At 57.4% G+C, this 26338-nt stretch overlaps 1 protein-coding gene across 2 annotated transcripts; it reads right to left on the reverse strand.

Moving 5' to 3' along the window:
• Positions 1-1562: 1562 nt before the first annotated feature.
• On the reverse strand, positions 1563-26338 carry BACE1 (beta-secretase 1). 2 transcript variants are annotated; one of them, XR_006740892.1, is made up of 10 exons: positions 25630-26338; positions 10643-10731; positions 7857-8073; positions 7299-7436; positions 6123-6257; positions 5152-5253; positions 4685-4834; positions 4261-4432; positions 1999-3639; positions 1563-1966 (listed from the first exon to the last, which is right to left on the reverse strand). XR_006740892.1 is itself a non-coding variant. In XM_036427039.2 (9 exons), exons 1-9 carry the CDS (start codon positions 25885-25887, stop codon positions 3398-3400), a joined length of 1503 nt encoding a protein of 500 aa, XP_036282932.1. In that variant the 5' UTR covers positions 25888-26338; the 3' UTR covers positions 1563-3397. The 2 variants fall into 2 exon arrangements, 1 of the variants encoding a protein (XP_036282932.1); XM_036427039.2 differs by having other exon boundaries at positions 1563-3639.

Raw genomic sequence — 26338 nt, forward strand, 5'->3', positions numbered from 1 at the left:
CTGTCTCTTCAGAAACTAGCACAATCTGAAGGTCTTCTCTGGAAGCCACCCCTCCAGCCTTACAAAGGCCTCCCTCTTCCCTTCCTTCTGGTCTTCCCATCTGGCTGACCCTCCCTCTGAAGGTTAAGGCAGTCGTTCACGGCCAAGTTGTTTGATGACCTTGGATGAGCTCCAGGCAGGCACGGTTGAGGAGGGATGTCTGTGCAAAATCATTTTCAGAGTGATCTTGGGATGCTGGGCTTTAATTTTTGAAGCAAGAAAGCTATGGGGGAACGTGTCCTGCCCCGGGTAAGATGGAGACCCCAGGGCTGGGAAGGGAGGTGGGTTTGAGGTTGAATAGTCATGTGTTCTCTGGGTAGCCACCCGGAACCAGATCAGTGTTCCCCTTTGCCACTGAGCTTTTCTGGCTTGCACCCCGAAACCCTGGATCTCTGTTCGAGCTTTCATATCCTCTTATCTTTACTCTCAAGTGGCTTCATCACTCTTCTCTTTGGAATTAAACAACTAAAAACTAAGTGTTAATTGTTTAAAAATAGCCCCAGGGGAAGGAGATTATTAGATCACCAACAGCTGAATGTTTTTCACTCTGGGCCCTGGAAATGCTCGCAGCAGTGCACTAGGCGGGCAGAGCCCTCTCCTTGCACATCCACCTAAGTTCCCTCCTCCCCATTTCTGCTCATGGCATACTCTCTCTTCTCTAACTGCCCCGGTTTGTTAACCTGCATTAGTGTGAGGAGCTAGAGTTCCCAAGAGCTCCTGGGCATCTTGTAGGTCACTGAGAGGGCCTGATAGGCCCCTCTGCAGAGGTCAGATAACTGCTTTCCTTGGCTGATGGGACTTGCTTGTCTCCGGTGCTGTAGCTGTCGGTAAGGGAAGGTGCCAATGGAAGACTAGCTCCTTTGTTTTTTCCCTTTGTGTGTGTGTGTGTGGGTGTGTGTGTGTGTGTGTATGTGTGTCATTTTCATCTTGTTATCTCCCCTCAACTTCAAAGCAGCCCGTGGCCACCTGCAGTGTTTTTCAGGGGGTATAAAGAATATCCTGTTTCTTTCCCACAAATCTTTGAAGCCAAAGGAGGGAGTAAGAGGCTTAACTGCTTCCTGGTAGAAACCCTGGAAAGCCATCTGTAGCTGGAGGACAGTGTGGGGAGAGGTGTGCATGGCCTGGGGCCGCATCGCTGCTCTCTTCTTAGTCAGGGCCAGCCAGAAAGCAGCCTGAGTCTGGGCCAGCCTCGTTCTCCCTCGTCCGTTGGCCCGCAGTGCTAAAGCCATGCACACCAACGGGAAAGGCCCAGCGCAGTGAGGAGAGATGGGACAGTCATTGTTCTGGAGTAGATTTAAAAATAGAGATATAGAATACATATTTTTACAAGCAAGAAGCTGTTGTCAAAAAAGTTCTTTTTATACTTAGTTTGTAGTTCCAGGATAGGAAGGAAGTTACTCTTAAAAGAGAGCCCATGTTTTCTCTGAAGAAAAGGACAGTGGGGCTTACTGATGAAGGGCTAACTTGTATGCCCTGGAAAGAGCTGGGGGAAAGCCATTTCCCCCCAACATGGGTAGAAAGCATAAAGCAGAAGGTGGCCTTTTATTTCACGATAACAATTCTGGAAGTTTATTTACACAGTAAGTTCCGAGCTGGAAGCAGACAGTCTCCAGTCTTCCTGTCAGTCTGTGGTTCTGGGTGTTCCCGTCAGCCAAGCAGCACCAGGTGCAGGGGAATGAGAGTCCGGGTAAAAACTACGACTCGGTGTTCTTGATTTATTGTATGGCTTGTGGCAGCTGGCTGAAGCCAGGGTTCCAGAGCGCTCCTGTGGTCCCTCTCCCTCAGGTAATTCACACTCAGCCCGCCCTCACCTGGAAGCAGAGTGCAGACCGCAGAGGAATGAGGTCCCGTGGTACACCGGGAAAATCTGCTCTTTCCGCCAACACTGGAGCCATAGTTGACAGTGTTAGAACGGATAGGAAATGAGCTTTGTCCCCAGTACTTAGCGCGAGAACCAACCTGGTACCCAGTACTTAGCGCGAGAACCAACCTGGTACCCAGCACTGTTAGGAGCGGGGAGTGGAGAGCAGGACAGGAGAGGATGGGTGCATCCTGGGGCTCTTGTGGAAAAGGAAGGCAGGAAGCCGAGGCCCGTCCTTTCTCCAGGCAGCTGGACCCTGAAGGTGACGGTGCTGTAGCCAGCGGGCCCTGTGTTCTAACACTCTGGCTCCAGTACTTGTGCCACTGGGGGTGCCTTAGCCAAGTAGGTGGCGGCTGAGACCTCGGGGTGGGAAGGCAATGGAACGGCTCTGCGTTATGTAAAGATCTGACAGCTGAACAGGAAGCACTCCAGGCGGGCGAAGGGCATCGCCCCTGTGCCTGTGAGAGGAATCGTAGGATTCTGCTTTCCAGGACTGTTAGGGAGGAGAGTTCTGTCCATTCTTAGCACCTCAGCTGCAGAGCTCCGAGGTCTTGGCTTGTGAGGGGGAGTGAAGAGGTGCCCGGAAGACGAGGCCAGCCCTGCGCGGTTGCTGTGTTCCCATTGCTTTCCAGAGGATGCCGGGGGTTGGGAGGGCTGGGATGTTACTCGGCTATTGAGCGTTTATAGAGCACAGCGTTCAGGGAGAGACGAGTGGAGTCAATAAGGTAGACTTTCATTGTTAGATGGAACGTCATAGTGGACATGAATTTCAGAGCTAAAAGAGCTTTTTGGCAAATAAGCCCTTCTTCCCACCTCCCTTTGGATAGGCTGCACCCACAGCGGAGAAAACTCTGGGAAGCAGCACCTGTGTACGAAAGGGTGCTGCTTGGAGGTGGAGTCTAAAATGGGAGCTGGCGGTGGCCTTTCTACCTCCTGGCTTCGATCCCAGTGTCCCCTGTCTTCACTCTCACTCTTCCTCTCCCAACCATTTGTACAAATAGGTTATTTTTTGTTTAATTCAAGAGGCAGTCTTTGCACCAATGTTAAGCTCATTGATACAATTCTTATCTCTAAAGCAAAGCTAACTGCATTTGCTCCTACTGCCTTGGGCCAGCAGGCAAGCACGGCTGGATCCTGCGGACACCGGGGGTGACCGCTGGAATGCCCCCACTCTGGACGAAGGAAAGAGGAATGCTTTGGGTGGAGGGTTGGAAGGGATGGTAGGCAAAGATCAGGGCTGAAGTTTCAAGCAGCAGAATTTCTCAATCAAGTTTGAGGTGACGTCTTCCTGCCTCCAGAGCGTGTCTTCCCTGTCCTGTTTCCTGCGGTGCGGCCCCTGCAGCCCACCTTGCCAGCTCCTCTGTCAAGCAGAGGCATCGGTGGGTGGGTAAGGGTCCTGAGGCGCTCTGGCCACAGGTGCCATCGCTCTTTGTGACCAAGTCGAACCAACCACCCAGATGGTCCAGGAGACGCTCTGTCCTCTGCTCATGGGCCTCCTCACTTCAGCAGGGAGATGTCATCAGCAAAGTCATCGTGCTGGTGGCGCAGGCAGCGGAGACAGCGCCACTGGCACACCATGAGGCAGAGTGGCAGCATGAAGAGGGCGCAGATGGCGGCCATGACGTAGGCTATGGTCATGAGGGTTGACTCGTCTGTCTGTGGGATGTTGTAGCCACAGTCCATCATGTCCAGGGTGACAAACGGCCCTTCCACCGCCGCCGTCCGGAACTCGTCGTGCACTGGAGAGAGGGAAAGGTGGGCAGGCAGGTCAGTGTCACCGCAGTTTGGATTAGGCAAGAAAAAGGACTTCCCGACCAGCCTTGAAATGGGCCCGAGGAGGCTGTAGAAAGCAGTGCCAGGTGGAGGCATGGCTCCTCCAGGCCCCAGGGAACAGCGGCCTTTTTGTTAATCCTCACTCGATATTTTTTCCATTTTTTTTTAGGGAGGAGAAAGGGGAGGGAGGGAGGGAGAAACATCAATGTGAGAGACACCTCAGTTGGCTGCCTCCCACACATGCCTTGACTGGGACTGGGAATCGAACCTATGACCCTTTGGTGTATGGGCCAATGCTCTAACCGTTGAGCACGCACACCAGCCAGGCACCTGCTACATTCTGAAATGGCATTTAAGCTCCCCTCTGGCAGGCGGCAGGACACTGTAGGCTCAGCCTGCTGCCCTTGGATCTTGAGCTCCTCCAGGTGCCCAACAGCTCTTGCTATCCCTGGCGTCCAGCAGAGGGTCACCACGCCGGGCAGTGGGAAGCTTAGCGCTAACTCTGGCTCGAGGCACCTATTCTCCCAGACTGGCGGGGCTCGGACCAGGGAGCACGTGGATAGCCTGGCCCGCACCCTGGCACTCACCATGGCAAGCACTGACGGCAAAGCCGATCCGCTTTCTCGCCCGGTCGAAGACCACGTAGAAGCCCTCCATGACCACAGCTCCCAGCACGGTGCCCGTGGACGACTGGGAGACGGCGAACTTGTAGCAGTCATCTTGGGACGTGGCCACATCCTCCACCGGCCGCAGGTATTGCTACGGACAAGGAGTCAAAGCGTCAGTGTGTCTTCCTCGCTCCATCCTCACACCCTTCCCCCCTGCCCCACCTTCTAGGCGGCTGTGTCCTTAGGCCGCTCTTCCGTGGGCAGCCCTAGCTCCGAGGGCTTGCTTTTCCAAGAGCCCTTCACCCCTGGACCCTCATCTACGCCTTCCAAGTTCTGGGAAACCTGGACTGAGCATCTCCCTGCATGTGCTGTCTCCTGGGCCCGCGCCTTGGGAGGGACGCACCTGTGGCAGAATGGTGATGCGGAAGGACTGGTTGGTGACCTCGCTCATCAGGTAGAGTGATATGACCGGGAAGATGTTCCAGGGGGTGGTGCCCGCCTGCCAGCACACCAGCTGCTCCCCCAGCCAAAAGCCGTCTGGGAACTTCTCCGTCTGCCAGGGCAGAGAGGGAGGCCATGAGGACAGCCCCTGCCACCCTCTTGCCTCCCATCCTCAGCTCACACCCACTGGCCTTTGCCTGCCTTTCTTGGAGTATCCAAATGGGAAGGTCCATCAGAACCCAAGAATGGAGGAAGAGGAGGGCAGAATGAGGCCAACACGTGGTACAAGGGGGATTGTGTGACCGGCAAACACCCACAAAAGAGTCTAAGTAGAAGGTTCTGAGGGGGACACTTGGCTCCTGGAGAAGGTGACTCAGCAGACTCCCTCGGACTCCAGTCACCTCTGTACCCCTGACTCATCCCACTGACCGAGGAGGCGGCCTTGATGGATTTGACCGCAGCTTCAAACACTTTCTTGGGCAAACGGAGGTTGGTGGTGCCGCTGTCCACGATGCTCTTATCATAGTTGTACTGAGGGGAGAAGAGAGGTTAGAGCGCTCAGGAGCTGCTTGCAATGCCAGGCCCTGGCCAGACTCAGAGGGTTAGTCTGACTGCGGTGCTGCCTGGGTTGGCATCCTGGCTTTGCCACTTCTTAGGAGTATATCTTTGGGCAAGTTACTTCAGTGGCTCAGTTTCCCCATCTTGAAGGATAATAACAGTACCTACCTCACAGTTATAAGGATTAAATAAATAAATACATTCAAAGAGCTTACAATGGTCCTGGCCCACAGGGAGCATCCAGTAAATGTTCACTCATAACTATCTTGGGTGGAAAGATGTTCTCCAAATCTTGAAAATAAAAGTATCTCATATGGTGGTTTCAATTTTTCATAATCCTTTTATACCTATCTGAATCGAGCACGCACTGAGAGCCTAAAGGAGGAAGACCACGGCTTAGCTGCCGTCTCCTGGCCTCTGCTGTGTGCCGGGTCCTGGGATGGACCCTGTTCACTCTGTCTTCGCCACAATCCGCAGGCACTGTTCTTACCTCTTTAGCAGAGGAAAAAGCCCAGCAGTAACTTCCTAAGGGCAGGGACTTGCTAAGGGCAGCGCCAGAACCCAGAGCTGGACTCTAGTTCACATCACATCGCACAGCCTTACAAACCAGGCCTGACGGGCCGGGCGCCTTTACCCTCACTCGGTCCATGCCAGGCGGTCTCTGTGAATGCCCTGCCAGTCCCCGCCCCGGAGTCCTGGTCCTGCTGTGGCCCCAGTGCTCCTGACTCTAGGTTCAGCCCCCAGCCTTCCCGCAGGTCCCTCCAGTCCCATAACCCAGGGTCTGACCTCACCCTGTGTCGCCACCCCTGTTCCTTGCCCTGGTGCCCCCTTGCCTGTCTTACCTCCTTGCAGTCCATCTTCAGGTCCTGTCCATTGATCTCCACCCGCACGATGATCACCTCGTAATACCACTCCCGTCGGATGGGTGTGTACCAGAGGCTGCCCGTGTATAGTGAGGGGTCAATACCCCCAATGATCTAGGGAGAAAAAGGCAGGTACCCGAGTCCCAGTACGAAGGGCAGCAAGTCACCCTAAAAGCAAGCGAAGGACCAGGAATTTCTGGGAGTGGCAAGGTCCTCCACAGACCACTTCTAATGGAATCATGCCTCAGAGTGACATAGTTCAAAATGTATTAAGAATGTGTTCATGGCCCTGGCTGGTTTGGCTCAGTGGATAGAGCATTGACTGTGGACTGGAAGGTCCCAGGTTCGATCCCAGTCAGCCCACATGCTCGGGTTAAGAGCTCGATCCCAGCCAATCAGTGATTCTCATCATTGATGTTTCTCTCTCTCTCCCTCTCTGGAATAAAAAAGAAAAGAAAAAAGAATGTGTTCATGCCCAGCAGTGTGGCTCAGTGGTAGAGCATCAATCTAAGAACCAGGGTACATGCCTGGGGTTTTAGACTAGATCCTCAGTAGGGGGCGTGCAAGAGGCAGCCAACAGATGATTCTGTCATCGTCATTGATGTTACTATCTTCCTCTCCCTCTCTCTGAAATCAATAAAAACATTGAAAAAGCAACATCAGAACAGAATGTGTTCAGGGGAAGAGGCTTTCTAGGAGTTTTAATAATTTGTTTCAGAATCACAGCCATTGAGATGAAGTTATTTAAACCTAAGCTGGCACAGTATGTGTTGAATGAATGATTATTTGCTTCTATAAATTTTATTTTTTCTGCTTGTAAAACCATTCACCAGTTGTCCTAATTAATAAATAGACTTTTAAACTTTTTTACATCTCTGCCTTTTAGACTTTTTTATGTCTCTGACATAAGACTGAATAATCAGACTGAATAATCTTACTCCAGTAGGTTTTATTTCCCTTTCCTTCGAAACCTAATCATCTCTGATTCTTTCCAGGTTTACTATAGGCGACTTGAGTAATGCCGGGAAGACAGGATGGACAGAGAGTGGGGTGGGGAATGTAGATACAAAGCAGCAGAGCCCAAGACTGGAAGGGAGGCAGGTGGTACCCATCTCTAGCCAGTGCCAGGACCTCTCTCTCCCAGGACCTACTCACCATGCTCCCTCCAACTGAGGCCAGCACTTCTGACTGGTTGGGGGAGAAGCCGGCGCCGCACAGCTGCAGGGAGAACAGGTTGGGCACGTGGGTCTGCTTCACCAGCGAGTCAAAGAAGGGCTCCAGGGAGTCGTCGGGCTGTGGCGGAGAGAGACGGGAGGGAATCTCACAGGTCAGCTTCTGGCCGACACCGGCTGCAATGGCCAGATGGGATGTTCCTCGGGAAAGACATCTTGAGGTACTGGGTTTGGGTGGAGAGAGCTAGCAGCAGGCACGCCATGCAAACAGGAAGTTCAGAGGGCCCACAGATCTATGGGGTCCCCAGGAGCCCATCAGCCAGGGTTCAGGGGCCTCTTATTCGAAAAGATCATAGAGTCTGCTCTGTGCCAGTGGCGACGTCTCATGCTCTAGTTCTGCCTTCTTCCTGGATGCGATTCACACTCCCTCAGACCGATGCTCCCCTCCTCAGCTAGTTCCCTCCCTTCCCCGTCCCAAGCCCGCCCCGGGGAACAAGCAGTGTGCCGGCACGCTGTCCAGAGCCCGGCCGGCTCCACTCACCCTGGCGATCTCGGCATAGGCCAGCCCCAGGATGCCTTCCCAGTTGGAGCCATTGATGAAGAACTTGTCTGACTCGGTGATGGCGGCAATGTTGGCACGTACAGTGACGTTGGGGCCGTGGGGGATGCTCACCAGGTCGGTGCCCAGCTCCCCCTCCCACTTGCCCTGGGTGTAGGGCACATACACGCCCTTGCGGAGGTCCCGGTATGTGCTGGACCTGTGAAAACGAGGCGGAGCTCTGTGGGAGTGTGACCACAGCTGTACAGGGGTCCGGCAGCAAAGCAACTGCCAGCCGCCTGGCTTACCTCAGGGGCATTCTAGGTAAATGCTTCTAGCTGCTCACCAGACTCGTCTAGGGGAACCCACCACCCAGAACGGTGTAAAGCGACCTGGCAAACAGATGAGAGAGCTACTCCTGGGCCCGCTCTCCTGTCTTCGTGGCTCACACTGCTGGGCCCTCCCGTCCCCGTGGCTCACACTGCTGGGCCCTCCCGACCCCGTGGCTCACACTGGTGGGTCCTGTCCCCGTGGCTCACACTGCTGGGCCCTCCCGTCCCCGTGGCTGTCACTGCTGGGCCCTCCCGTCCCCGTGGTTCAGGCTGCTGGGCCCTCCCGTCCCCGTGGCTCAGGCTGCTGGGCCCTCCCGTCCCCGTGGCTGTCACTGCTGGGCCCTCCCGTCCCCGTGGTTCACACTGGTGGGTCCTGTCCCCGTGGCTCTCACTGCTGGGCCCTCCCGTCCCTGTGGCTCACACTGGTGGGTCCTGTCCCCGTGGCTCACACTGCTGGGCCCTCCAGTCCCCGTGGCTCACACTGCTGGGCCCTCCCGTCCCCTTGGCTCTCACTGCTGGGCCCTCCCGTCCCCGTGGCTCACACTGCTGGGCCCTCCCGTCCCCGTGGCTCAGGCTGCTGGGCCCTCCCGTCCCCGTGGCTCACGCTGCTGGGCCCTCCCGTCCCCGTGGCTCTCACTGCTGGGCCCTCCCGTCCCCTTGGCTCACACTGGTGGGTCCTGTCCCCGTGGCTGTCACTGCTGGGCCCTCCCATCCCCGTGGCTCACGCTGCTGGGCCCTCCCGTCCCCGTGGCTCTCACTGCTGGGCCCTCCCGTCCCCGTGGCTCACACTGGTGGGCCCTCCCGTCCCCGTGGCTGTCACTGCTGGGCCCTCCCGTCCCCGTGGCTCACACTGCTGGGCCCTCCCGTCCCCGTGGCTGTCACTGCTGGGCCCTCCCGTCCCCGTGGCTCTCACTGCTGGGCCCTCCCGTCCCCGTGGCTCTCACTGCTGGGCCCTCCCGTCCCCGTGGCTCACACTGGTGGGTCCTGTCCCCGTGGCTGTCACTGCTGGGCCCTCCCGTCCCCGTGGCTCTCACTGCTGGGCCCTCCCGTCCCCGTGGCTCAGGCTGCTGGGCCCTCCCGTCCCCGTGGTTCAGGCTGCTGGGCCCTCCCGTCCCCGTGGCTCTCACTGCTGGGCCCTCCCTTCCCCGTGGCTCACACTGCTGGGCCCTCCCGTCCCCGTGGCTCTCACTGCTGGGCCCTCCCGACCCCGTGGTTCAGGCTGCTGGGCCCTCCCGTCCCCGGGGCTCTCACTGCTGGGCCCTCCCGACCCCGTGGTTCAGGCTGCTGGGCCCTCCCGTCCCCGGGGCTCAGGCTGCTGGATGTGGAGCTCAGCCCGGGGCAGAACAGTCCGGCTTTGTGTGTTGTACTTGCTGCTGCTGCAGGGACAGCTAGTGGCATCTCCTCCCCACCTACTCTGGCTCCGTCAGCTCCCAGAGAAAGGGAGCCATTGATTCCCCCGCTGCCTTGGGACCCAGCAGTGCCATCCGAGTGGCAGACCAAGTGCCACGGGGTGGATTGGAGCCTCTGCAACAAGTTCGAACAGAGGAGGGATTGGCACAGCATCTCAGCCCAGCATGGAGGTTACACACACCCTACATATGCGGAACATGCCCATCAACACCGCTACCTGGATGTAACCGCACCGCTGATCAGGGTGTGTGTGAATGTGATGGAGGACAGGACAGGCCTGGGACAAGAACCTATACGAGTTTCCCTTCCTTTGACCCTTAGGCCGTGCGCCCTGAGGGCTTTCTCCAGACGGGGAGTTGGAGGGGAGGCCGCAGTGGGGAGGTGGCTTTGGCATCTTCCTGGAAGTCCGCGAATGGGATTGAAGCCTCTGCTCGCTCACAGATGCATCAGACATCCATGTCCTGCTTCTGCGATCCCTCTCGGCCTCTCTTAAAGCCCCACTGCGACCCTCCCTCCCACCAGGTGTCTAGATCCCAGCGCGGGCTCTTGGGCTGATGGGGAGGAGGCAGTCCAGCCCAGTCCTGACACTGGTCCAGGCAGTGGGGTTTCTGGAAGGCTCGCTCTCCACTCCCGTGAACTGTGCAAAGCCATCGAGAGTGACCCCCTGCGAGAACACCGCAGCGAGCTCACTGCAGCCTGCTCACCCCAGACTCGATGGGTTGCCCTGAAACCGAGATGGGGGCTGTGGAGCGAGGCCCCCGCCTCCCACTCAGGAGAGAGGGGGACCCTGGGCTTGCTCAGAGCTTATTCCCCCGCACAGGAGGCTGCCTGCTCTCCACCCCGAAGAGCTTCCTGGCTGCCTCTCCACTACCCTTTCCCACCGTACACCCCTCAAACCCACACCCACTCTGCTGTCCTGCTCACGCTGCCTTCTCTCCCCGTCACTGGCAGGAAGGATCCCAGGATCCTCTCTCCCCGCAGCACCCTTTTTTCTTGGACCCCCAGCCCCGCCCGGGGGCAGCTCTCCCCTCCGGCTCCCGGACTCACAGCTGCCTCTGGTAATAGCGGTGCAGGAACGGGTGGGGCGCGGCCCCCACGGCGAAGTTGCTGCTGCCCGTGTCCACCAGGATGTTGAGCTGCGGGAGGGGGAGAGGCGGGTTACTGACGGGGCTGACTCCCCGCTCGGCGCCCTGCGGGATGGCCATCCTCAGTGGAGTGTCCGCCAGGCAGGCCGGGACAGGTGGCAGCCCCACAGGACAGGGTGTCTCTGCCTTCCCTGGAGCATCATGGCATTTTCTGTGTCGTTAGAGCCACAGTGTGTGTGTGGGGGTGTTGTCTGTTCCTGTCTCCCCTTGGCCTGCCTCCCCGACTCTGCCCTGACCGCTCTGTCTTCAGAGCTTGCCCCTCCTTCCCCTCTGGTTCTCCCAAGAAGTGCGTCCCTGTGGGCCGCCTGGCTGGGCCCCGCCAGCTGTCCTACGAGCTGGCACCAGCAAAGGGAGCGAGGGGCCTCCCGTGGCACGTGATGGCCGCGCGCGTTAGACACGGCTCCACAGAGGCCCCCCTGACAGAGGCGACACAGACCTGACAACTCTCAGAAACGGTGGGAGTCGGGAGCCAGGCTCAGACACCTCCGCGGGCCCTGGTGGGGCAGGTGAACACGGACAGGTGTCTGGTGTCCCCTGCTGTGCGGCCTGCTGGCATCTCTTCTGCCTGTCCCTCCCTCCCTCATCCTCGACGGCCTGCTTGACCCCTACCTTCTTCGGCAGCCTCCCCGTCACTCCCTGGCTGCAGCCGGCGGCGGCCGCCAGAGCTGGTGCACGTCCACCGTATCCTCACGGGCAGAGAGGGCAGGCCTGGCCTCGGAAATACGTCCTCTGAGGAGCGAGTCCTCTTGCCAACATGCCACGTGCACCCCTCGGCTCTGCCCTGACCGCTGGCCCTTGGTCTCTGTACCCTCCCTCCTCAGCCCATGAAGTCAGCTGCCTTGGGTTTGGTGCAGGTTCTGACCTTGCCCCCTCGGGAGGCCCCTGTGCTTCCCTGGGCTCCGGCTGCCTCCTCTGCCCGCTCCTTCCCGCTCTCCGTGGGCCTCTGTGGCCCTCTGACCCCGTCCCCGCCGAGCCTGCTCAGCCTCCTGGGGGGAGCCCCTGCACTGGCTGCCGGGCCTCTGACCCTGCTGGGGTCCTGCTGGCCCCCCTCCCGGCCTGGCTCCCATGTTCCTCTGCCTCCCCCGCCCCCCGCCTCCTCCCCGCCCCCGGCTTCTCCTGCCCCCTCCCTGGTCTCCCAGCACCAGCTCCAGACTCCGGGCTCCCAGAGGATCCACACAGCTTGGGGCTCAGAGCTGCGATGTCAGCCGGATAGCGACTAAGCCACTCCTCACCCCCCTTCCCCCCTTGCCGGCCCTGCTCCCAGCACTGTGAGTGCGGCCGCAGGTGGCAGGGACCCAAAGAAAGAGGCGCCCCCCAGCCCAGGACCCCTGGCTCTGCGGGGTCAGGGGCCTGGGCTGTGCGCCTGGCTGACCTGCTACACCACAGAGCTCTATCGGGCTCCATCCCAGCCGTCCCAGAGCGCCCTTCCCACCGCAGGCCACCCCCAGCCTCTCTCCTGGTCTGAGGAGGGTCTCCCCCTCACCTCAAAGGGGCCCCGCCCTCCCCAGGCCCGGCCCCCCTGCTCTGTGGCCTCGCTCTCCACCCGCATGAGAACATGGGGCCGTAACAAGCAGGCGAATTTCTCTCCATACGCGCGGGCCGTCTGGCTGCCCTCGCAGTGCCGTCCTGCCCGGGAGAGGGCCTCCGCTCCTCAGGCATCGCCAGCGAAGCTTCGCCCTGAGCCCACACTCACCAGGAAGCAGGCAGGCAGGGGCCAGGCCGGCGCGGGGAGGGGCAACCAGCCTCTGTGCCTGCAGCCGGGCCTCCACCCTGCCCCCGCCTCCACCCTGCCCCCGCCTCCACCCTGCCCCCGCCTCCACCCCTGCCCCCGCCTCCACCCCTGCCCCAGCCTGGCCTCCACCTCTACCCCAGCCTCCACCCCTGCCCCAGCCTCCAACCCTGCCCCAGCACTCTGGCCTCCACCCCTGCCCCAGCAGCCTGGCCTCCACCTCTACCCCAGCCTCCACCCCTGCCCCAGCAGCCCGGCCTCCACCCCTGCCCCAGCCTCCACCCCTGCCCCAGCCTCCAACCCTGCCCCAGCAGTCTGGCCTCCACCCCTGCCCCAGCAGCCTGGCCTCCACCTCTACCCCAGCCTCCACCCCTGCCCCAGCAGTCTGGCCTCCACCCCTGCCCCAGCAGCCTGGCCTCCACCTCTACCCCAGCCTCCACCCCTGCCCCAGCAGCCTCCGTGCCTGTGGGCTTCCTGTCCTCTCAGCTGACTCTCCTCCTGTAGCGTGGGGCCGGCTCCCTCCTTGCTCCTCAGAACTCCACCCCCATCACTATCCCAGTCTCAGGGCCCACCCTGAATCCGGAGTCTTCCTATTGGCACTTACAAATGCTTTAGTCTGTATGTTTTATTAAATCATTTAAATCTCACATCCGCCCCCAGCTCCCTCCTCTCCGCTCTCCCCTCACAACCACAGTCACCAGCCAAGCTGTCTTGGTTTTCCACCTCCACCCCCTCCTCGCCCATTCTAAAACGGGATCTGGCCGCCACCCCTCCTCCACCACGAACAGCCTGCAGTCACCACTACTTCAGGCCACCGAATGCAGGACACGCGTCCCAACCAGCTTCTGGGGAACAGTCAGCACCACTGACCTCTCCTGCTTGTCACCCCGCCCCACATGCACCCCGTGCCTGCCCCCCACTCTTCCCCCTCCACCACCCCGCCGACTGTCTGCTGTGCAGGCTCGCTTCTCAAGGCTTCCTGTGGCCCTTCCTCCCTGCAGTTCTCTCTCTCTCCCTCTCCCTCTCTCTCTCTCTCCCTCTCTCTCTCTCTCTGTCTCTCTCCCTCTCTCTCTCTCTCCCGCTCTCTCTCTCTCTCTCTCTCTCTCTCTCTCCCCCCCCCCCCCCCCAGCTTATAACCCTAGGTTCCCCACCCCCTCCTCAGAGCTCCAGAGGCACACATCAGCTGCCTCAGAGGCACCGGAATGTGGGGTGTCCCCGCTGACCTTGGCGGGCCTGCACACCGGTGTTCTCCCGGTGTTCCCACCTCTTCCCTCAGCCAGCGGCTTCAGAGCCACCCCAGCCGGTCCTGCGCAGCCAGCTGTCTTAGTCTCCGCACTTCCTCACTGCTGCCATCTCCCCCGCCACCGAGGCCACGCTCTCCGCAGTTCACCCCGGAGCGCGCCTGGTCAGAGCACAGCCTTCCTGCGCCTCTCCGTCTGCGTGTGCACCGGAGGGGCATCTCCTCAAGCGCACATCTGCCCCCTAGCCCTCCGGTGTCCGTGGTTCCCTTGCTGTTAAAGGGAAAGTTCAGCCCGGCCGGCACGGTGCAGTGGGTGAGCGTCGACCTATGAACCAGGAGGTCATGGTTCGATTCCTGGTCAGGGCGCAGGCCAGGGTTGTGGGCTCCATCCCCAGTAGGAGGCGTGCAGGAGGCAGCTGATTGATAACTCTCTCTCATCATTGCTGTTTCTTTCTCTCTCCCTCTCCCTTTCTGAAATCAATAGGACATATATTTTTAAAAAAGAAAGCAAAGTTTAAAGCACTAACGCTTCGGAATCCCTTAATAAGCCAGTCCTGCCTACGGATCCATGTAGCTTGTCCTGGACTCGCCAAGCCCCCTGCTCCTTGACACTCTGACCTCATTTCAGGGCCTCAGACCTTTATCCCCTCCCCCTCCAGCTCTGTCGACTCCACTCCTAAAACTCTTCAGCTTGAGCTCCAAAGAGACTTCCTGAGGGAGAAAGACCAGGCCATACTGTCTGGCTAGAATGCTTCCCTAGAACTCGGCGCTGTGGTTTCACACGGACCCTCTCCTCCCTGGGTCCCCAGTATGTCCCTCGTGGGCTCACAGGGCCTGGCCATGCTGATTGCTGGAGTTAACAAGCGGCTAAAGGAAAATGAATGGGCAGAGCTCCCCTGCCCTCTGTTTGGGTGCAGAGGGCATTCCTCAGGGGACTCCCAAACTAGAGGAGTTTTTAGGTGGTAGGTGTGGCTCTAACTCACCAGGTGCCCGGGTTTGACACAGGATGTCAGTCTCCAGGCGCCCGGGGCCCTGAAGCCACCATCCCCATCCGCAGCTCCTCCCTGTGGATGCACTGGGACCGCAGCCTGGGGGTCAGGGCCAGGTCAGTGGCAATTACTTCACAAACACGGGTGCCCCTGGGGCGTCTGGAAGGCAGCTCCATGGAGGTGCTAACAAGCCCCACAGGGAAAGGCGCCTCTGCAGGTGAGGCCCCTGCAGGAGAGGCCCGGGGGACCCCAGCAATAGCCTGGCCTGATGAGCGAGGTACCGAGCTGGTGAGTTCAGGTAAGTCTGTTCTCCAAGTCCCAGCTGCCTTGGCCCAACGCTAGCAGACCGTGAGCTCAGATACTTCTGGATAAAAAGAGACTCCAGGAGCCGTCTGTCTGTTAGCTGGAGGGCCGCTCTTTCCAACTCGGAGAGATCTGTTACTAAGATCCACAGCCTTCCTTGGCAGCCCACCCCAAGGTCTTACCGCTTCGCAAGCCTCTGGGGAGGGGCTTTTACCCACATTCTCCTGGTCTGTTTCCTCCTGACTGGGCCTGAGAGGGGATGGGAGAAGCGTTCTTATCCTCTCCGAGAACAAGCCTTTTCACTAAACTGAGAGTAGAAGCCCTTCTTCCATCTGACTGAGGAGGAAACGGAGACCTGACCCGTTACACGGAGAGCCCCGAAGCCAGGACCAGGATGCACTGGTCTGACCACGCCCAGCTCCCGAGCCTCGCCTTTGGAGAAGGAATGTCCGGTAGGTTGTTACAGTAAGGATTCACCCCCGGGCTGCCTGCCTGGTGGGATCCCCTCTGACACAGACGCTGGGCTGGGCCACATGGCTTGTTTTGCCCAGTGAGCCATGGCGAAGGAGGGAGCAGGGGTGGGATGCACGCCTGGGGGTCCGCCCTTGTGGAAAGCTGCCCTGCGAGTGGAGAGAGGAGCTCGGTCTGGCCTCCTTGAGGATGAAAGACTTCCTGGAGAAAGAGGTCCAGCAGGCCCGCTTAGTCCGGCCCAGCTGACCCGTCAGCTGAATTCAGCCACAGGATCCCAAGAAACAAAATGGCCTTGGTCTCCAGCCGCCAAGTTAAAAAAAAAAAAAAAAAAAAAAAAAAAAAAATATATATATATATATATATATATATATATATATATATATATATATATAAAATATTGATTTTTTACAGAGAGGAAGGGAGAGGGATAGAGAGCTAGAAACATCGATGAGGAGGAACATTGACCAGCTGCCTCCTGACACCCCCTACTGGGATGTGCCCGCAACCAATGCACATGCCCTTGACTGGAATCAAACCTAGGACCCTTTAGTCCGCAGGCCAATGCTCTATCCACTGAGCCAAACCGGTTTTGGCATCAGCCGCCAAGTTTTGGAGTCGTTTGTTATACAGCACCAGGTAACTGATACAAAACTATCTGAATTAAGTGCTGGGGTCCTTGACCTTGGGAGCCTCTAGGTCAACCATAGATCAACTCGAATGGACATCTTGACCCTTTCCCGCTTCCTCTCCATGCTTCTTGTGAAGTTTCTCAAAAGCTCAAGGACCTCTTACCTCTGTACCTTCACATATGCTATTTCTTTTGCTTAAAATGTGCTCCAGTTTGGCCTAACTTTTGTTCAAAGTTCAAGTCACAGTTTAAACATTCTTTCTCCCAGGGTCTTGCCCTGATGCCCCTAGCCAAAATGAGCTTCTGTCTCTTGCAGGCTGCAGTAAAAGCTGCTTCTTTGAATGTCACTCATCACATGCCAATCATTTAGCTAAAGCCTGTATGTCCCACACTGTGAGCTGCTCAAGGGTGGGGTGCATTTGTATCCTTATTATCTACTAGAAGCCTGGTGCACGAATTTGTGCAAGGGTTCGGCCCTGCAGCCCATCACAGCCCCGGCGGGCCCTTGCAGCCCTGGCTTTGTATGGAAGGTCATCTGGATGGTTGTCCAGAAGGATGGCCGGCCGCTCATTCTGTTGTTCAGTCTAATCAGCATATTAGCTCTTTATTATATAGGATTCTTACCTAGCCCTCAGTAGGTGCTCCCTCACAATTTTGTTGTTAATCCTCACTTGAGGATATTTTTTCATTGATTTTTAGAGACAGCGAAAGGGAGGGGAAGAGACAGAGAGAAACATTGATGTGAGAGAGACATATTGATTGGTTGCCTCCTGCATGTGCCCCAACCAGGGCTGGGGATAAAGTCTGCAACTGGTACATGGCCTTGGCCAGAATTGAACCTGGAACCTTTCAGTCCACAGGCTGGTGCTTTATTCACTGAGCCAAAACAGATAGGGCATAATTTTTTTTAACTGGTAGTAATTGCCTCATTTCCTGCAGTTCTCTGAGCCACCACAGATTCTTGCTGTTAACTCAGCCCCAGGGTCTTTGCAGGGCTGCAATTTTTAAAAAATATATATTTTTATTGATTTTTTTTTTTACAGAGAGGAAGAGGGAGGGATAGGGAGTTAGAAACATTGATGAGAATCATCAATCAGCTGCCTCTTGCACACCCTCACCAGGGATGTACCTACAACCAAGGTACATGCCCTTGACGGGGAATTGAACCTGGGACCCTTCAGTCCGCAGGCCAATGCTCTATCCACTGAGCCAAACCGGTTTTGGCAGGGCTGCGATTTTAGTCTGGGTCTGTAGGGTGACTGTGACACCAACACCCACCATACCCACCCATTTCCACTTTGCTCCACAGGTTGAAGCTGGCGATTGACACCAGGGAGCAAGCAGACTCTCCACTTGGGCCTATTTTAAAAATATATGTATATTTTTATTATTGACTAGAAGCCTGGTACACAAAATTCATGCAGGGGTATGTGTGTCCCTCAGCCCAACCTGAACCCTGTCCAATCTGGGACCCCTCGAGGGATGTCCAACTGCCCATTTTGGCTGTCAGACATCCCTCTCATAATCCAGGACTGCTGGCTCCCAACCGCTCGCATGCCTGCCTGATTGCCCCTAACTGCCCTCCCCTTCTGGCCCGGTCACCTCTAACTGCCCTCTCTTGCTGGCCTGGTCACCCCTAACTCCCCTCCCCTGCTGGCCTAGCCTCCCTAACTGTCCTCTTCTGCAGGCCTGGTTTCTCCCAACTGCACTCCCCTGCTGGCCCAATTGCCCCTAACTGCTCTCCCCTGCAGGCCATCTTGTGGTGGCCATCTTGTGTTGGAGTGATGGTTAATTTGCATATTACTTTTTTATTATATAGGATTTCAGAAAGGGAGAGAGAAAGAGACAGAAACATCAATTATGAGAGAGAATCATTGATTCGCTGCCTCCTACATGCCCTACACTAGGGATTGAGCCCCCAACCTGTGCATGTATCCTGACCAGGAATTGAAATGTGACCTCCTGGTTCATATCGATAGATCGATGCTCAACCACTGAGCTATGCCAGCCAGGTGTTTGTTGTTGTGTTAAGGAATCTCAAGCTGGCTACATCACCCCAACCTTACTAGTGCACCTTCCCCCTTTAGACAGGATGCTCCATTTCCCCCAGCCTCAAATCCAGCCCAACTAGTATTTGCTAGTGCTTCCAATTCACATCAGATGGTGGCTATGAATGTTTAAAAGGGATACAAATCTGTCTTACGGACCAGACCTAAGACAATGGTTTGTAACCTTTTTTAAAGCAGTAGAATGCCTTTCTAAGCTCTGCAGGACCCCAGTGTACCAAAGAGATGTTAAAAAACCTTCCTCTGTGTCCATCCCATTCCCAGTGGCTCTTGAGGTGTCTTTTTAGCTCTTCAACATCCATAAAACCCACCTGGAAACCCCAGCCTGTGAGGCATCATGGCTGCTAGGTTGTCTGCTTCTCTCTGTCACACAGTAGGTCCTTCCTGTTGTCTCTCCATGCCCCGCCCACAGTGACAGTGGCTTTCCTGTTCTCTGGGTCTGTATTCAGTGGAAAACGAAGCCCAGCACCTGCCTTCTCAGCTGGGGCCATCAGGAGGTGCCAGGGTCACTCCCCGGGCTCCTGGCGAAAGGTCCAGGCACCCAGGGGCCAGGCTTGGAGACACGCAGGCTGCACGCAGGGGGGTTCCATGGACAGCTGACAGGGTCAACCACAGGCCATGCCACTTAGAAGGCCCGGCGAAAGGAGCAGCTGGGGTGGAGAGGCAGAGCTCAGCCATTTGCTCTGTGGCTTTATCAGAGTCTAAGAAGGCCTAGCAGTCCTGCCTGGTCAGTGTGGCTCAGTGGTTGAGTGTTGACCTATGAACAGGAAGTAAGGTTCAATTCCCAGTCAGGGCATATGCCCGGGTTGCTGGCTCCATCCCTAGTGGGGGGCGTGCAGGAAGCAGCCGGTTCATGATTCTGTTTCATCATTGATGTTTCTGTCTTTCTCCCCCTCTCCCCTCCTCTCTGAAATCAATGAAACTATATTTAAAAAACCAAAAAACAAAACCTAGGCATCCTGGCTGCCAGGTCAGGCCCTGGGACTGCTGACTCCCCTCCTCCTCTGAGCATGCACCTCCCCTCTCAGGAGCCACTGCACAGCCCCGCAATGTGCAGGCAAGCACGGGCTGCTCAGGCCTGGGGAGGGTCTGGCTCCGGCCCAGAACGCCCACTGCCTGGTCCCCGAGAGGAGGCTCCCAGCGCAGAGCTGTCAGGTAGCGGCTTCCCAGTTCTTCTCCCTGGATTTCAACCAGGACTCTGCTCAGCTCTGTTGGAGGCTCCTGACCTCCAACCTCAGTGAGAGGGCATGGTCTCTCACAATGGTCCCTATTCCCCCAAACTCCTTCTTTCCTGACCTGGGGCGGCCGAGGACAAGCATGGCAAATGGCAGCCAGAGGGGCCCAGCAGGGCCTGTGTGCAGTGGGGAGCCAACCCCAGGCACCGCCTCAGCAGCTGTGGGCAGCCATAGCTCTGGGGTCCCGCCAGCACTGTCTAGTGGAAGGTGGTTCGTTGAACTCAATGGCTTTCCATCTGTTTAATGTCAGAACTTAAAACAAACATATACGACCTGGAATTCCACTGTGTAAACACAATGAAAACAGAACGGGCTGGGAGCTGGGGGTTGGGAGCAGGTGGGAGCAGGCCATGGAGGGGGCAGATACAGTCTTTCTCCCAACCTCCTCCTCGCACTGCGGCCCTTGTACAGTCCACATGGCCCTCACTCTCTGAGCCTCCATCTCCTCGTCCCCCAGCGGGCATGTACGTAGCTAACGCAGAGGTTAGCCATCGCACTTTGGAGGAGTATGTTGTGCATTAAGCGCTGCTCCTTTGCTGTGCTCCCGACACCAGCAGTCAGAGGCGGAAAGGAGGGGACGGTCTCTCTCCCCCTCAGCACCAGCGGCAGAGACTCTGGGCTGAACCGACCTGGGAATGCGGCTCTGAGGACCCTCCTCCTGGCTGTGCTCACCCCCCACCTCTTCCAGGCCCTTCTGTTCTAACGCTGATCCTCCTCCCAGGCTCTGCCAGGGTGGGGAACCTTTTCTCTGCCAAGGGCCATTTGGATATTTACATCACTCAAGGGCCATCCAGAATTATCAACTTAAAAATTTGCTCTGGCTGGTTTGGCTCAATGGAGAGGTCGTCTGCCTGTGGACTGAAAGGTCCCAGGTTCAATTCTGGTCAAGGGCACATGCCTGGGTTCCAGGCTCAATCCCCAGGGGGTGTGCAGGAGTCAGCTGGTCAACAATTCTCTCTCATCCTTATGTTTCTCTCTCTCCCTCAACCTTCCTCTTTGAAATCAATAAAAATATATTTTAAAAATCAGCCGGCAGTGTTTGGTCAGACATTTAATCAGTTCACCCCTGATGCCTTGGCAGGGCCAGACCAAATGATTTCTCAGGCCTTATACCACCCGCGGGCTGGACGTTCCCCACCCCTGGTGTCCAAGCTACCCTCCACACCAGCGATTTTCAACCGGGAACCACAAAAAATTTTCAATCATGTAATATCCGATGATCTAGTCAGAGGCGCTATCTTCCTTTCCCTTAAATTGTCAAAAAAAAGACAGCAGCCGACACAGCCAAAGCTGTCATTGTGAATGAATAAAAATTATACCTATTTTATTTGTTAGATCAGCAAAAGCCATTAATATATTTTTGGTTGCCACAGAAGCTTAGCGATTGGCTTATGGGTGCCATGAGAGGAAGAGGCTGGAAACCACTGCTCCACACGGAAGTGTTTTCCTGGAACCCCAACTCTCCCGACCACCCTTCTCCCGTGTATCCACAAGGCCCTCTGCCTCTGGACTGGAACCCACGCTCCATCGAGCCGCTCAGCACCTAGCTCCCTGTTCCTTAGTGTAGCTGGGCCTCTCTTCAGGGTGCTCCCCCGCTTCTTCCTCTTCCCCCCAAGCCAAAGCCCCCGCTTTCAGCAGGCCTTCCCGGCACCCTGATGCTTCACTCCCCAGACTCACTGCCCCGTGTGACACTCACTGCCCTGTGCACACCAAACGCAGCCGGTCTCAGTGCTGCTGAGGTTGCACATGCTGGGCCTCACACACACTGTGTGGCTCTGAGTGCTGTGGCTGTGGCATTATTTTTCTCTTCTGCACACACAGGTGCCCCGCAACACATTTGTTCAACGGAATCGACTTTCCCCAGATTTCAACCATCAACTAATCTTATCCTGCATTTGGACAGTGCTGCTTATACCGTATAATGAGATGACACTCTCATTTGGGAAAAAGGCTAAAAATATTTCCACCAGAACTCCAGTTCTGCACTTACAGTTGCCCATCAACAGCTCTATTTAGATGCTTACAGCTTATTTATTCCCACACTCAACGTTTCTGGGTGCATGTTCTGAGCCTGGTGCTGTCGGAGATAGTAAAGAAAAATAAGACACTAAAACAGATAAAAATTTAAAAATACACTGTTCTTGCCTTAGCCAGTTTGGCTCAGTGGATAGAGCATTGGCCTGTGGACCAAAGGGTCCTGGGTTCCATTGCAGTCAAGGGCATGTACCTTGGTTGCAGGCTCCTCCCCGGCCCAGGCCCTGGTCAGGGCTCATACAGCAGGCAACCAAATCGATGTTTCTCTCTGACTTTCCCCCTCTCTCCCACTCTCCCTAAAATCAATGGAAAATATCCGCAGGTGAGGATTAACACACACACAAAAAAATGACACTGTTTTCAAGAGACTGATGTTTTATGAGGGAAACACAGTTTCACATTTGGGAAAGTGTAGTGAGGAAGTGAGAGCGGGTATCATATGGAATGGCAGAGGGATATTCATGATAAACCTGTTCTTCTCCTGGAGAAACACACATAGGTGGCATGGAGTAGCAGGAACACACACATAGGTGGCATGGAGTAGCATGAAGACACACACATAGGTGGCAGGGAGCAGCAGGAATACACACATAGGTGGCAGGGAGCAGCAGGAACACACATATAGGTGGCAGGGAGTAGCAGGAACACACACGTAAGTGGCATGGAGTAGCTGGAAGACACACACATAGGTGGCAGGGAGTAGCAGGAAGAACACACACACATAGGTGGCAGGGAGTAGCAGGAAGACACACAAAGATGGCAGGGAGTAGCAGGAAGAACAGGTGAGACAGTCTTCGCTTTCTGGCCTGCCACCTTGCCAACTGTTTACCCTTTGAGGTCTTGCTTCTGCTAGAAGCTGTGAATATGGAAAACGAAATAATCTAGTAGAATATGTTTGAAACACTTTACATGAACTGCAACCCTAAGTACAAGCAGCTTTTTGTGTACAAGCACTGCTAAGCCATCCCCTCCTGTCAACTTAACTGCTCCCCCAAAAGGTCTGTTCTGCTCCAGCTCACTCCCAATCAGACCTTTTACTTTTTTAATCAATATTTTTCCATTGATTTTTAGGGAGGATGGAAGAGAGAGGGAAAGACAGAGAAAGTCGATGTGACAGAAACACATTGATTGGTTGCCTCTTTCATGCGCCCCGACCAGGGCCCGGGCCAGTGAGGAGCCTGCAACTGAGGTACATGTCCTTGACCAGAATCAAACCCAGGACTCTTTGGTCCTCAGGCTGGCACTCTATCCACTGAGCCACACTGGCCAGGGCCCAATCAGAATCTTGAAATCATTCTTGACAGACCTGCACGTCTCAGTTCCATTCCATCTAACATGGAGATGTCTCTCCCTACTGGGTTGCTTTCTTTATATCACTCCCTCACACAAATATCTGCAGAGCAACGTCCAAACCTTAAGCTTGACCTGTAAGGCTTTTGGCAATTTGGCTCTATTTTATTTACCTGAACCTGTAACAGCAACTGGACTGGTTTCCTCCACTGTCTCCTTGGCAAACATGCCGAAGCGCAGGCACACGTAACTCATTGTCATTTACTGTGGCCTCTTCTGGTCTCAGCGAGTCTCAGGGAGAGGAGAAGGGGACGTACAAAGAGAGCGCAGTCCCTGATTGGTGGGACAGGTGCCATCTCCCTGCTGAGAACAACCTCCCCCTCCTGTTCATTCTTCAGACCATGCTAACCACCACCTCCTCCGGGAGGCCTTCCCTGCTTTCACCGCTTCAGCTCTGTGCGAAGTAGATCTGACTCAGTAAGTCTGCCGTGGAGCCAGAGAGAGTACATTTATTTCCAACAGGTTCCGGCAGCAGGGGCCTCTGTGGGTACCACTGCTATGGATTACCGCCCTAGCATTTTCCTTCCCTGGCACACTAACCTCCCTAAGAAAACATACATGCCATCTCTGCGGAACAGCCCCCGAGCCCCACAGCTGATTGCCGGCACGCAGGAAGTGCTGGCTTTGACTGGCTCAGAGTCTCTCCAGGCGTGTTCTTACGTGGTGCTTGCAGCAGCCCGCCATCAGGAGGAAGGCAGGCTGCCGGGAAAGCATCAGAGTCACCGCAGAGCCCAGCCGCTGGCACAGGCTCAGGTTTGCAGCCATGGGGCAATCCACCGGGCCGTCTCCCTGCACTGGCTCCCTGGGCAGGTGTGGAACTTGAAGCCCACTGCCCCTTCTCTTAGGCAGGGGGGAAGGCCCCGCCGGCGTGAACCAGTGGGTGAGCATTGACCTAGGAACCAGGAGGTCCCGGTTCCATTCCCGGTCAGGGCACATGCCCAGGCTGTGAGCTCTATCCCCAGTATGAGGGTGCAGGAGGCAGCTAATCAATGACTCTTTCTCATCGTTGATGTTTCTCTCTCTCTCTCTTTCTCTCCCTTCCTTTCTGAAATCAATAAAAAAATTATTTAAAAAAAGAAATGTGGAGGAAGGAATTGACATTTATTGAACAATTACTCTCTGCCAACTTCTGGGCTGGAGGGGTGTAGACACATCTCAGGGACCAGGGAGTACGGTAAGTGGTCCCCGCATGCAGAACACTGCAGCCAGGACACCATGTTTTCTGCTCCATTGCATAGCACAGAAGAGGCAGCAGTGGCCAGACACATGGGGAGGAAATGACTTTATTGACCGGAGGCCAATCATGTGTCCAGCTGCACTGTTCTAGATGCTGTCATCTACATGGACCCATTTAATGCCCACAGTGACATTGGCAGAGGAGAGCTCACTGCACCCCTGTGAGAGGCGAGGTGACTGGCTCAGAGAGGTCAGACTGTTTGCCAAAAGCCACACAGCGGAGGATGGAGGAGAGGAAAAGCTGGCACTCCTGTCTGTCTGACCCTGAAGCCCGAATGGTGTCCCAGCCCTGTCCTGAGGCCACATCCCTGGGGTCTCTGCTCAGCACACCGAGGCCCCAGGTCCCCACAGCCAGTGTCCTGGGGGCCAGGCAGCTGGGGCCTGGCCTCGGGCCCTGTTCTCACCCTGAGGACTGACTCCAGACTGCTCCCGGGTGCTAAGGGGGGTGGGCCTGGGTGGCGGGCCTAGGAGGCTGCCTCCACCAGGTCACGGAGGTGGAGCCTTGCAGAGGGATGCTCCCTCCGCACAGACACTCCCCTTCACAGACCCTCCCAAGGACAGGCCTCCTGGACGCAAACCGCAGATGGCAGATCGAGGGGAGGGCAGCGGGAGGGGAGCGGGGTGGCTCAGGTTCAAGGTGACACACCCGCATACACAGAGCTAGCCCGCCACTTGTGTCCAGACCCACCCACAGGGCAGCACATGTGACCCCACAGCCCCCCCCCCAGGCTGCTCACACCCACACTCCCACCCACCCATGGGGGTGCAGAGGGCGCAGCCTGCGCCAGCCACTTTGGAGGGACCACGGATTGTCAGGAGGGACGGACGGGGAGAGTGGGTGGTATTCTCGCCATCGCTGCCAGGCCCGCCCTCTGCTACCCCAGCGCTACCAGCTCCGGAAGGAGTCTCATCCTCAGAAGGGGCTCTGGTTCCTTTGCTGCCCAGCCTGGTGCCCTCTGGCCTGGGCCCTGGAGGCTTGGAGGTGTGGGCGGGGGAGGGGCTGCGTGGATGCCGGCGTGGGAAGGGGCAGGCGGAGGGAGGGCTGGACGCCGGAGCCTGTCTGTCTAGGGCTTCTGGGCTGGCTGGAGGTCAGAGGAGCTCAGGCCTCAGGCTGCGCCGCCCCCGTGGCAGCCCAGACCGTGGGGGAAGGCCTCATCCAACCGGGACCAGGATTCCCCGGCCTCCCAGGTGCCAGGAGCGATGGTGCGGAGCCTGATTCCCCAAACACCGGAGGAGGCGATGGGGTCCGGTGACCGAGGCCTGGAGTGGTGGGCGCCGGACTCCGGCTTGGCCAGGCTGACACCTGTTCCCAGCGACCCCGTGGTGTGGACCCTTCTCTGGGGCGAGCTGCCTGCACAGAATATTTCTGCCCCAAATCTTTACAAAGAGGGGTGTGTGAGATGGGAGTGAGGAGAGGGCGGGGGGCCTGAGAGGGAAGGGGCTTTGGGAAGGACAGGTGACCGCAGCTGCTGCTGTGGTCGCAGAGGAACGTCTCGGGGGAGGGTCACTGCTGCCCACACCACCCAGCCCACGTTCGCGGGGGCGGCAGGCTGCCCCGGCGGCCCCGCTGCCCATGCTGGAGGAGGGGCGAGCGCCTGGCGGCCTTACCGTCTGCGGGGGGCTGCCCACGGTCATCTCCACGTAGTAGCCCTGGCCGGACTTGCCCCGCAGGTTGTCCACCATCTCCACGAAGCTGCCCCTCCGGCCGGGCTCCTCGGGCTCCTCGGTGTCCCGGGGCAGGCGCAGGCCCAGCGGGGCGCCCCCCAGCCCGCTCCGCAGAGGCAGCCGGATGCCGGGCTGGGCGCAGCGGGCGGGCAGCACCGCCGAGCCCACCCACAGCAGGAGCCAGGGCAGCGCCGGGGCCATCGCGGCCCAGCCCGGGCCCTCGGGGCTCACGCGGGCCCGCGTCCGTCCCTGAGGCCTGACCCCCACGCTGGGTGCCGGCGGCCTCTCAGGAGAGGGAGCCGTGCAGCATCGGGCTCCCGCGGGCCTGGGACCAGCGGCCCCGCGGTGGGCCGGCAGGAGCGATCGCAGAGAGCGCGAGGGGGAGCCGGATCTCGGCTACATCTGGCCAGAGGCGTGCAGCCTCCGCACAGGTCGGGGAGCGGCCGGCCTGCGCCCCCCGCGGGCGCTGGAGGGGGTGAGCATGGCCGGTCGGCGGCGCCGGGGTCCTGGGGCTCCCGGCAGGCCGGCGGCGGGGAGAGGCATGGGCTCCTGCCGCTGCACGGCCGCTCAGGCCACCATCCTCAGGCTCCCACTCCCAGGCAGGCTGGGCGGCGGAGAGGCTTGTGGGGTGGCTGTCAAGCCGAGGTCTCCC

The sequence above is a fragment of the Pipistrellus kuhlii genome, unplaced genomic scaffold, assembly GCF_014108245.1.
Source record: "Pipistrellus kuhlii isolate mPipKuh1 unplaced genomic scaffold, mPipKuh1.p scaffold_m20_p_9, whole genome shotgun sequence".
Taxonomy (NCBI): Eukaryota; Metazoa; Chordata; class Mammalia; order Chiroptera; family Vespertilionidae; genus Pipistrellus; species Pipistrellus kuhlii.

What these genes read in the sequence shown, in the direction of transcription:
- BACE1 (XM_036427039.2), bottom strand. Translation starts at nt 25,887, where the DNA reads ATGGCCCCGGCGCTGCCCTGGCTCCTGCTGTGGGTGGGCTCGGCGGTG. An exon ending in CGCTATTACCAGAGGCAGCT is followed by an intron (nt 8,074 to 10,642) that starts GTGAGTCCGGGA and finishes TCGTTTTCACAG; the next exon opens with GTCCAGCACATACCGGGACC. An exon ending in TGAAGATGGACTGCAAGGAG is followed by an intron (nt 5,254 to 6,122) that starts GTAAGACAGGCA and finishes TTCTCCCCTCAG; the next exon opens with TACAACTATGATAAGAGCAT.